Source organism: Bison bison, unplaced genomic scaffold (genome assembly GCF_000754665.1).
Source record: "Bison bison bison isolate TAMUID 2011002044 unplaced genomic scaffold, Bison_UMD1.0 scf7180017864252, whole genome shotgun sequence".
Taxonomy (NCBI): domain Eukaryota; kingdom Metazoa; phylum Chordata; class Mammalia; order Artiodactyla; family Bovidae; genus Bison; species Bison bison.
The window spans coordinates 1261367-1274050 of NW_011494824.1; the positions used below are offsets into that span (position 1 = coordinate 1261367).

The 12684-nt window shown below is 36.5% G+C and overlaps 1 protein-coding gene across 1 annotated transcript in view; it reads left to right on the forward strand.

The window, feature by feature from the left end:
• The window catches only part of POLK (polymerase (DNA directed) kappa), an 81316-nt gene that overhangs the window by 40588 nt on the left and 28044 nt on the right, over nt 1–12684 (forward strand). Inside the window, exons 2-3 of the mRNA XM_010847600.1 lie at nt 1970–2134; nt 8827–8946. Of these exons, the coding sequence (XP_010845902.1) occupies nt 1970–2134; nt 8827–8946 (285 nt within the window). The remainder of the gene's footprint in view (nt 1–1969; nt 2135–8826; nt 8947–12684) is intronic.

Consider the following 12684-nt stretch of genomic DNA (forward strand, 5'->3'; position numbering starts at 1 on the left):
CCTTGGAAGGAAAGTTATGACCAACCTAGATAACATATTCAAAAGCAGAGACATTACTTTGCCTACAAAGGTCCATCTAGTCAAGGCTATGGTTTTTCCAGTGGCCAGAAAAAAGCTGAGAGCCAAAGAATTGATGCTTTTGAACTGTGGTGTTGGAGAAGGGACTCTTGAGAGTCCCTTGGACTGCAGGGAGATCCAGCCAGTCCATTCTAAAGGAGATCAGTCCTGGGTGTTCTTTGGAAGGACTGATGCTAAAGCTGAAACTCCAGTACTTTGGCCACCTCATGCAAAGAGTTAACTCATTGGAAAGGACTCTGATGCTGGGAGGGATTGGGGGCAAGAGGAGAAGGGGACGACAATGGATGAGATGGCTGGATGGCATCACCGACTCAATGGAAGTGAGTTTGAGTGAACTCCAGGAGTTGGTGATGGACATGAGGCCTGGCGTGCCGCGATTCATGGGGTCGCAAAGAGTCGGACATGACTGAGCGACTGAACTGAACTGATGGTGATGTTAAAATAGAAAAAAGGGAAGGGGAGAGCAGGGGGTCAATGGGGAGAGAAGGGCCTTAAGGCAGAGTAGAATAAATGAGCCTGCTGTAAATCATCCAAATGAGAAGTTATGGTCATAATGTGTTGTAGATTCATGGCAGCTATTCACCTGGCTATTTATTTGTAGTATGTGAAAAAAGTGAATGTGTTAGTCGCTCAGTCATGTCCAACTCTTTGCAACCTCATGGAGTGTAGTCCCAGCCCAGGGATCAAACCTGAGTCTCCTGCATTGCAGGCAGATTCTTTACAGTCTGAGCCACCAGGGTAGAAGAGCCCCAAACTGGAGGCAGCTGTGATGTCATGATAGCTGCATTAGATCTGGAGTAAGAAGACTTGGAGTGAAATCCTAGATCTTTTGCTTTTTATCAAAGCCATGGTGGGCAATTCATTTAACCTTCCTGAAATTCAAATTTCTTTCTCCCTAAATGAAAATGAGCAAAGCTATTTTCTGTGGTTGTTTTAATTGTTTTTAAAAGCTAATGTATGTGAAGGTAAATTATAAAGAGTTATATTAAGATCCTAAAGAATTATTATTTGAAATTAACCTCAGAAGTGACATGACATTGCAAAGTGTAATGATTTCCTGCAAGGGGATAGATGTTTTTTTCCTGTATTTTTTCACTGATTTAAGAATGGAACTCTGCAAACAGTATTAGTAAATGCTATTGAACTTACATTTGGCAGGGCAAGTGTTATTTTGTATTTATTTCTCATACAGTGCATTGTGCTGTGCAGTGATTATAGTCACCCAGTTGTGTCTGAGCTCCTCTGTCCATGGGGATTCTCCAGGCGGGAATACTGGAGTGGGTTGCCATGCTCTCCTCCAGGGGATCTTCCCAACCCAGGGATCGAACCCAGTCCTCTCACATTGCAGGTGGATTCTTTACTGTCTGAGCCACCAGGGAAGCCCATACAATGCATTAAATAGGGGGGAAAAAATGAACTTTGGACACAAATGTTGTCACTTATCAAATCTCTGTCAGTAGGCATGTTCCATAACTCAGGTTTCTTTTCTCTTTATATTGGGGATAATAATATCTACCTTCCAGGGCTGATGGAAGTATTCAAGTGTAAAGCACCATGTGTAAAGCACCATGTGTAAAGCAAATTCAAGTGTAAAGCACCATGTGTAGTGACTGGCACAGTGTTGGCAGGAAATGTTAATTTTACCCTTTCTTCCCTCCATGAGTATAAATCTTGGGATAATAATTTTAAAATCTGAGTACTAATTATTTCTCAGTAGCCAAAAAATCTTAACTGTCATTTTTGTTTTGCTGATTTCTATGTCATTTTAAAATGACACCCCTCTCCCAAACCCTTGCCCTCCATGAATGCTTTGAAAAACATGTTTGTTTTGTATGCTTTTTCAGATAATAAAAAGAGCCATTTTACCATTAACTTTTTTTCTTTTCTTCAGGTTTACACCATGGGTAGCACAAAGGAGAAGAGTGATGGCACAAAAGAGAAGAATGACAATTACAAAGACGATCTTCTGCTTAGGATGGGACTTAATGATAATAAAGCTGGAATGGAAGGATTAGACAAAGAGAAAATCAACAAAATTATAATGGAAGCCACAAAGGTATGTTTCTTCTTCCTTTCAATATCTTTAATTTAGTAACCTTTTTACTTTTTAAAAAAAGGAAATTATTAAGTTCTAGATGACACTTTAAGTATTTAAATATATAAAATTGTTAAGCTCCAGTGCATGTAGAATAATCTCCTTTCTCTGCTAATGCTTTTGCATTCTGCTTGGTACTTAACATGCACATAGTATGCTTGTTAAAGCAAAATAACGTGTGTCTTCTTTTTCAGCCCTTTTTTCCCACCTCAAGAGGAGAATACTACAATTGCAGGTTTTTTTGTTTTTGTTTCAGTTATATCTTGGAAGTCTTTCTGTATAAGAAAGTAAAGATCTTCCCTCTTTTTTATGCCTGCATAGGTGGATATACTATGATTTATTGAACTAGCCAGAATCTTTGTTAATGAACATATAAGTCATTTCCGGTCTTTTCATCTTTACACATAATACTACAGTAAATAACCTTGTATTTCATAACTTTATTACATATGTGCAAATATAACTACAGGAGAGATTCCCTGAACCAAATACAGATAGCTTGAAAGGATATACACATGTGTATTTTTCAATGAATTGCTCAATTGCCCTCCTTATTAGTTGTATCAATTTACATTTCCACTGCCAATATATAAGAATATATTGAATCCATACCAACACAGTGTGTTACTGTACTTTTGGATTTGCCAGTCTTCAGTAATGCAGTGTAGTGTTAATTTATGTTTCTCATCCAATTCCAAAATGTTTGTAAGATACCATTAAAAATACAAAGATAAGTAACATACTAGAGTAAAATATCTATTTGCAAAACACACATCTGTTAAAGGACTTATATCCAGAAAATATGAATTATTCTTACAGCTCATTAATGAGAAGACAACCCAATCAAAAAATGTGCAACACATATAAATAGACACTTTACTAAGGAAGATATAAGAATGGCTCATGAGAAGATGTTCAACATTAGTCATTAGGAAAAAGCAAATTAAAACTACAATGAGGGACTTCCCTTGTGGTTCAGTGGTTAAGAATCCTCCTTCTACAAATGCTAACAAGTCTGAAAGGGGAAATTAACAGTAACACAATAATAGTGGGAGACTTTAATACCCCACTCACACCTATGGATAGATCAACCAAACAGAATTAGCAAGGAAACACAAAATTTAAATGATACAATGGACCAGTTAGACCTAATTGATATCTATAGGACATTTCACCCCAAAACAATGAATTTGACCTTTTTCTCAAGTGCACACATAAAATTCTCCAGGTTAGATCATATCCTGGGCCATAAATCTAGCCTTGGTAAATTCAAAAAAATTGAAATCATTTCAGGCATCTTTTCTGATCACAGTGCAGTAGGATTAGATGTCAACTACAGGAAAAAAAGTATTAGAAATAAAAACATATGGAGGCTAAACAACATGCTTCTAAATAACCAACAAATTACTGAAAAAATCAAAAAAGAAATCAAAATATGCATAGAAATGAATGAATGTGAAAACACAGCAACCCAAAACCTATGGGACTCACTAAAAGCAGTGCTAAGGGGAAGGTTCATAGCAATACAAGCATACCTCAAGAAACAGGAGAGAAATCAAATAAATAATCTAAGTTTACACCTAAAGCAACTAGAAAAAGAAGAAATGAAGAACCCCAGGGTTAGCAGAAGGAAAGAAATCTTAAAAATTAGGGCAGAAATAAACGCAAAAGAAACAAAAGAGACCATAGCAAAAATCAACAAAGCTAAAAGCTGGTTCTTTGAGAGATAAATAAAATAAACAAACCATTAGCCAGACTCATCAAGAAAAAAACGAAGAAGAATCAAATCAACAGAAATGAAAATGGAGAAATCACAACAGATAACACAGAAATACAAAGGATCATAAGAGACTACTATCAGCAGCTATATGCCAATAAAATTGACAACTTGGAAGAAATGGACAAATTCTTAGAGAAGTATAACCTTCCAAAACTGAACCAGGAAGAAATAGAAAATCTTAAGAGACCCATCATAGAGAAGAGCTAACACCTATCCTAGACATTACTTTGCCCACAGAGGTCCGTCTAGTCAAGGCTATGGTTTTTCCAGTGGTCATGTATGGATGTGAGAGTTGGACTGTGAAGAAAGCTGAGCACCAAAGAATTGATGCTTTTGAACTATGGTGTTGGAAAAGACTCTTGAGAGTCCCTTGGACTGCAAGGAGATCCAGCCAGTCCATTCTAAAGGAGATCAGTCCTGGGTGTTCTTTGGAAGGACTGATGCTAAAGCTGAAACTCCAGTACTTTGGCTGCCTCATGCGAAGAGTTGACTCATTGGAAAAGACTCTGATTCTGGGAGGGATTGGGGGCAGGAGGAGAAGGGGACGACAGAGGATGAGATGGCTGGATGGCATCACTGACTCGATGGACGTGAGTCTGAGTGAACTCCAGGAGTTGGTAATGGACAGGGATGCCTGGCGTGCTGCAGTTCAAGGGGTCACAAAGAGTCGGACACGACTGAGTGACTGAAGTGAACTGACTGAACACCTATCCTACTCAAACTCTTCCAGAAAATTGCCGAGGAAGGTAAACTGCCAAACTCATTCTGTGAGGCCACCATCACCCTAATACCAAAACCAGACAAAGATGGCACAAAAACAGAAAACTACAAGCCAATATCACTGATGAACATAGATGCAAAAATCCTTAACAAAATGCTAGCAAACAGAATCCAACAACATACTTAAAAAATCATACATCATGACCAAGTAGGCTTTATCCCAGGGATGCAAGGATTCTTCAGTATTCACAAATCAATCATTGTGATACACCACATTAACAAATTGAAAGATGAAAGCCATATATTTATCTCAATAGATGAAGAGAAAGCCTTTGACAAAATTCAACATCCATTTATGATAAAAACTCTACAGAAAGCAGGCATAGAAGGAACATGTGTGGTATGTGCTTAGTCACTCAGTCGTGTCTGACTCTTGCGACACCAAAGACTTTAGCCTGCCAGGCTCCATGGGATTCTCCAGGCAAGAATACTGGAGTGGGTTGCCATTTCCTTCTCTAGGGGATCTTCCTGACCAGGAATCAAACCCAGGTCTCCTGCATTGCAGGCAGACTCTTTACTGACTGAGCGACGAATAACTCAACATAATAAAAGCCATATATGATAAACCCACAGCAAGCATTATCCTCAAAGGCGAAAAATTGAAAGCGTGTCCCCTAAAGTCAGGAATAAGACAAGGGTGCCCACTCTCACCACTACCATTCAACATTGTTTTGGAAGTTTTAGCCACAGCAGTCAGAGAAGAAAAAGAAATAAAAGGAATCCAGATTGGAAAAGAAGAAGTAAAACTCTATTTGTGGATGACATGATCCTCTACATAGAAAACCCCGAAGACACCACCAGAAAATTACTAGAGCTAATCAGTGAATATAGTAAAGTTTTAAGATATAAAATTAATACACAGAAATCCCTTGCATTCCTTTACACTAACAATGAGAAAACAGAAAGAGAAATTAAGGAGTCCCACTCACCATTGCAATGAAAAGAATAAAATACTTAGGAGTAAATCTACCTAAAGAAACAAAAGACCTATATATAGAAAACTAAAACACTGATGAAAGAAATCAAAAAGGGCACAAATAGATGGAGAAATATACCATGTTCATTGCTTGGAAGAATCAATATAGTGAAAATGAGTATACTACCCAAAACAATCTATAGATTCAATGAAATCCCTATCAAGCTACCAACAGTATTTTTCACAGAAGTAGAAAAAATAATTACACAATTTGTATGGAAATACAAAAAACCTCGAATAGACAAAGCAATCTTGAGAAAGAAGAACAGAACTGAAGGAATCAACCTGCCTGACTTCAGACTATACTACAAAATTACAGTCATCAAGACAGTATGATACTGGCACAAAGAAAGAAATATAGATCAATGGAACAAAATAGAAAGACCAGAGATAAATCCACACACCTATGGACACCTTATCTTTGATAAATGAGGAAAAAATATACAGTGGAGAAAAGACATTCTCTTTAACAAGTGGTGCTGGGAAAACTGGTCAACCACCTAAAAAGAATGAAACTAGAACACTTTCTAACACCATACACAAAAATAAACTCAAAATGGATTAAAGATCTAAATGTAGGACCTATAAAACTCCTAGAGGAAAACATAGGCAAAACACTCTCTGACATAAATCACAGCAAGATCCTCTATGACCCACCTCCCAGAGTAATGGAAATAAAAGCAAAAATAAACAAATGGGACCTAATTAAACTTAAAAGCTTTTGCACGATGAAGGAAACTATAAGCAAGGTGAAAAGACAGCCTTCAGAATGGGAGAAAATAATAGCAAATGAAGCAACTGACAAAGAATTAATCTCAAAAATATACAAGCAGCTCATGCAGCTCAATATCAGAAAAATAAACAACCCAATCAAGAAAATGGGCCAAAGAACTAAACAGACATTTCTCTAAAGAAGACATACAGATGGCTAACAAACACATGAGAAGATGCTCAACATCACTCATTATCAAAGAAATGCAAATCAAAACCACGATGAGATACCATCTCACACTGGTCAGAATGGCTGCTATCAAAAAGTCTACAAACAATAAATGCTAGAGAGGGTATGGAGAAAACAGGATGCTCCTACATTGTTGGTGGGAATGTAAACTAGTACAGCCACTATGGAGAACAGTGTGGAGATTCCTTAAAAAACTGGAAATAGAACTGCCTTATGACCCAGCAATCCCACTGCTGGGCATATACACCAAGAAAACCAGAATTGAAAGAGACACGTGTACCCCAGTGTTCATCGCAGCACTGTTTATAATAGCCAGGATATGGAAGTGACCTAGATGTCCATCAGCAGACGAATGGATAAGAAGGTTGTGGTACATATACACAATGGAATATTACTCAGCTATTAAAAAGAACACATTTGAGGTTCTAATGAGGTGGATGAAACTGGAGCCTATTATACAGAGTGAAGTAAGTCAGAAAGAAAAACACCAATACAGTAGATTAGCACATATATATGGAATTTAGAAAGATGGGAACGATGACCCTATATGCAAGACAGCTTAAGAGACACAGATATAAAGAACAGACTTTTGGACTCTGGGAGAAGGTGAAGGTGGGATGATTTGAGAGAATGGCATTGAAACATGTATAATACCATATGTGAAGTAGATGACCAGTCCAAGTTTGATACATGAAACAGCACTCAAAACAGGTGCACTGGGACAACCCAGAGGGATGGGATGGGGAGGGAGGTGGGAGCGGGGTTTGGGATGGGGGAACACATGTACACCCGTGGCTGATTCATGTCAGTGTATGGCAAAACCCACCACAATATTGTAAAGTAATTAGCCTCCAATTAAAATAAATTAATTAAAAAAAAAAAAAGAATTCACCTTCTAATGCAGGGGACACGAGTTCAATCCCTGGTTGGGGAACTAAGCCCAACTATAAAAGCCCATGTACCACAACTAAAGAAGCCCCCTGCATGCCACAATGAAGACCCAATGTAGCTAAAAAAAAAAACAAAACAAAAACCACAATGAGATACATTCATAGTATTATAGCCTAGAATCACTGTAATAAAGACAAACAGTAACAGATTTTGCAAGGATATGGAGAAATTGGTATCCTTATACATTGCTGGTAGACTTGTGAAATGCTTCTGCCATTTTGGAAAACAGTTTTGCAATTCCTCAAAGGGTTAAGTAGGGAGTTGCCATGTAACACAGAGATTCCACTCCCAGGTACATATCCAAGGAAGATGAAAACATGTGACCACATAAAATATGTACACAATTGTTCATTGCAGCATTTTTCATGATAGCCATAATGTAAAAATGATCTCAGGGTCCCTCAGTCTTATAAATAGGTAGACAGTATGGTCACTGATGGAATGATAGATGATTTTCTAAAAGTTACTTTCTATATTTTATTTAATGGCTAATATTAAATATTTAAAAGTACTGTTTACTTAGAACAGACTACTAATTATTTCTCCATTAAAAAAAATGATGGGTTTGTTTGAGATTAGCAGAGAATTGCAGCTCAAAGACTGCAGCCATAGTAAGCCACATGCAAGTGCTCAGCAAAAATAAAGAGAACTCTTTCCAAGAGGAGAAAAGGAAGTTGGCAAGGGTATATAGTAAACAGAGGCCATTACTTTTCTTTGGCTGAGTTGTTGCCAGGAAAGTCTTTGTTCTTTTTGTTGCTTTCTGCTATCATCGAAGGGGGCCAGAGCTCCCTCTTCTGATCTCTGAGTATTTAATTGAGGTTTCTGTTAATTTTTTACAATGATTTTTCAATGAACGTAAAGGAGATAATTGATGACCCAGCTGACTAAGTGATGTGCCCAGAGGATCCCACCTAGGATATGCTCTTATTTCCCAAATGCAGATCTATACTCATCTTGGAGAGTTTGTGCTGTGCTTACTGCCTCACAACAATCTTGTGATTTAGGTAACTATAAGTTCATTTTACAGATTAGGGAGCCTGAGGCATAATAAGATGAACTTTAGGGTCACTGAGCTAGTAAGTAATGGAGGTAAGTTTTGAATTCAAGCCATTCTCTTTCTAGAGTCTGTCCTCTTAGCCATCAGTTCACAGTGATGCTTTCCTTCAGCCCTTTCTCTTACGCTATGCATTCTTTTCCTACATTAGGGATCCAGATTTTATGGAAATGAGCTCAAGAAAGAAAAGCAAGTCAACCAACGAATTGAAAATATGATGCAACAAAAAGCTAAAATTACCAGCGAGCAGCTAAGGAAAGCACAATTACAGGTATTAATTCAATTGCTAAATATAGTAGGAGCTGGTAGAATAATAATTGGTAGTTAAAATGCATCATGGTCAAATTATAACTGAAAACAAGGTGAAACGTAAATGTTTGTTACATTGTAAGGGATAAAAATGTAACAAATGTGCATACAACTTTGTAAAAATTGCTCTATGTTTTTACATAAAGAACCACACCTAAGTATTGTCACCTCTATTAGAGTAAATGGAGCCTTAGGTTAAGTAACTTACCCCGTTTCATATGACAGGTAGTTGCCAGAGCTAGGATTTAATCCAAAGCGTTTGTTCTTTTTATTATATACATACGTTGCAGCTGGAAAAGGTCCCAAGATAAATGTGACATGTTTTTTGAAAAACTAATTTTTCAAAAAAGATTTGGGGGAACATGTTAACTAATTAAATTTGAAAGTACTTTGAAATGTAGTTGTGTTACAGTAAAAGTCACGTAAATGGTAGAATGCCAAATGTACATGAATTTTTAAGATAAAACACAAGACTTCTAAAAGTTTGGGGTCGTTTGGCTTCTTTGGCATCTTTGGGGAATAAATGCTTAATTTCCTGTGGTATTACAAGTTCTTTCAATAGAAAAGTTTGAGAAGAGCCAGTCAATAAGGCATTAGGTGGTAGATTGAGAACTCAAGGCAGTAAAACTAAAGTTGACATTTAGAGAGTTTTACCCTCTATCAAAATCTGATTCAGTTATACAAAGTACTTTAAGCTATAACATAGCAATAAAACTATAACATTAATCAAGTGTGCTATAAAATTCTTCTCATGATGGGAGTTCAGATATTATAAATTTTGTTTTCTTTACCAAACTAGTATGTCATTTTTTTTGGACATATGCTTTCCTAGAGCACAAGCTAGTTTTTGATCTTCTGTGTTAAGTAGTCTGCTATCGTGACTGAAGATAATTTGTCAAATCATTTTTAGTGTTTCGTGGCAGCTCAGCCTATGGAGGTACATGACATTGTGATGATCGTTGGTATTTGTGTATCTTTGCACTCTTGTCCTGTTATTTTCACCAAAGATTGTACCATTTTACATTTTCAACATAAAAATGCTGGTTTCCTCACATACTTGTGTAAAACTCAATTTTATCAACTTTATCAGTCTTTTAGTTTTTGCTGATACAATGTCCAAAATATTATTGTTTTAATTTGCCCTCCTTTGATTACAACAGAGAAAGAATGTCTTTTCACATGTAAGTTAGACATCAGTATTTCCCTCTTGTGGGAAGAGCCTCCGTTATTCTGTTAGGATATAGGCTAAATAACTGGCACAAGAGACCCTAAAATATAATGGTTCAAATAAGTTTATTTCTTTCCCATATTATAGGTTAAGTAGTCCAGCTGCTCTGGTGGTTCTGATCACCATAGTAATTTAGAGACTCAGGTTCTGTTATACATTGAAAGAAACAAAAAGGAGAAAACTTAATTGAAAGAAAGTAATTTGCTATTAAGCAAGTGAAAGAGAAGTTACACATGTTACCTTTTTTTTTTTTTTAATACACGTGTTACCTTAACTCACATTTGAGTTTCATGGCCACACCTAAGTGCAAGAGAAGCTATAAAATATATTCTCTAAGTGAGTAGCCATATGCTCAGCTGAAAATCTATTACTGTGGAAGGAAGAGAATAGATTTCAGGGTTCAACTGCAGTCCAAAGCAATATTCTTTGCTCACATTTCTAGAGTTTATTTCTCCTCATTTATAGATCTTATTGTATGCTGCTGCTGCTAAGTCGCTTCAGTCGTGTCCGACTCTGTGCGACCCCATAGACGGCAGCCCACCAGGCTCCTCTGTCCATGGGATTCTCCAGGCAAGAACACTGGAGTATTGTATAATAAATATTTTTTTGTCTGTCACTTGTAAAGATTTTTCTAATATGTACCATGTAATTTTATTTATTGAATGATAATAACATAGTTTAATGCTCCCCCTCACCATTCTTCTTTAGAAAAACATTTTCTTTTCATCCATTGTTTTTTTATACAAGATTAAGCATTATTTCATCAAGTTGAAAAGAAATTCCATTCCGTCCAAAGTAACACTGTTTTTAAGTTGATGTTACTCCTTAGGCAGTTTAGTTTCTGGAACTCTTTTTTATTTATAGCCCACAAATATCTTTAATAAAGTTTTAAAGATGTAATACCTGGGAGTGGCATAGCAACGTCTTGCTGTTTATACTACTTTTAAAACTCATATCCTTAAACATGCTAATAATCTGAAGAAACAGAGAATCCCTTACATTGTGTAGCGGAACTTCACGTTTTGTTAATGGTTTTAGTTGACTATTCCATGGGAGGCTCTGTGACATCTTTTGCAAGGGAAATGGCAGGAAGTGTGTTTTTTGTTGATTGTAAAATTGTTTCAGTTTTTGAGCTTCCTTTAAAAGAAGTTATATAAGTGGGAGGGGATTGAGGAAATCCTAAGAAGGCTAGAAGATCTGAAAGAACAGAGAGGTTTTCATGGGAAACGTGTTTCTGTTTTGAAGTAATGAAATTTCCAAATAGTATTTTATTTTACTGTATTTTATTATATGTAATAGATATTTTATTATATGTAATAAGTAAGCTCTGAAGGCATAAACTCATCTGATGTTTCTTCAGAACCTTAAGTATCTCTACCCAATCCCATCCTCATTAAACTTCTTAAAAGCATAATCATTTTTATAGCTGTCAAAGCATCTTATTGTAACTTGGGCTCATGGATCAAATAGATAAGCATCCATGTTATATTAAATGGCAACTACTCAGTAAATCAGTGCATTTTGACCACTTTAACGGTTGATTTGGAGAACTCATATTTATTCCACAATTTTTAGTTAATACTAAGTTAAGAAAATGAAAAACAGTATTTCTGAAGTAATCTCCTAAATCTTTTAAAAATAATTTTTAAAATGTAAATAAGATATAATATGGATATAAAATATGCCACTAGAACTCTATTTGAGCTTATTTCAGTGTTAAATACTTTTAAAAAAATTTTGTTTTTGGGAAGTATCATGATATAATGAAAAGAGTATGGGCTTTAGAGAAACCTGATTTCCAGGTTTAGTTCTAACATTTACCAGTTCTATGACTTAGAGCCAATTACATAATCTTCCTCAGCTTTAGCTTCATATATAAAATGGGGATAAGTATCCTCTCAATTAATTTGACCAGTAGGTGAGTTAACATAAGCATTTTGCATATTACATATAATATAATCAACAAATATCATTTCTACCTTAAAAACTATAGGTAATATCACTAAGCCCTTACTGTATCCCTAGATAAGTGCTTTACATGGGTATCTCTTTTAATTCCTTCCATCTTTTGAAATTGGTTTAGTCTCTCCTTCAGTTCAGTTCAGTCACTCAGTCGTGTCCGCCTCTTTGTGACTCCATGGACTGTAGCACGCCAGTCCCTCTTTACAAATAAAGTAAAAATGAGAGGGGTTGAGTTGCCCACTATCATTTAACTAGTAAGTGGCAGGACCTGAGACCCAAACAAAGCGCTTACCCACTGTGACACACACTGGCTCTGAGCTGTAGCAAGAGGGACGAGGTACATGTTATATACTCAGACTTGGAAGTCATTCAGAAGGAAAAATGGAGGGAAGGAAACCATGAATGAGGATTTCAGCAGATGAAACTGGAAAAAAGCAGTGGTGTGCATTTGGTAGATGTAGAAGAAAAGAGTTCAGACAAGGGTGACCAATGAGAGATAGTAAAGGAAAG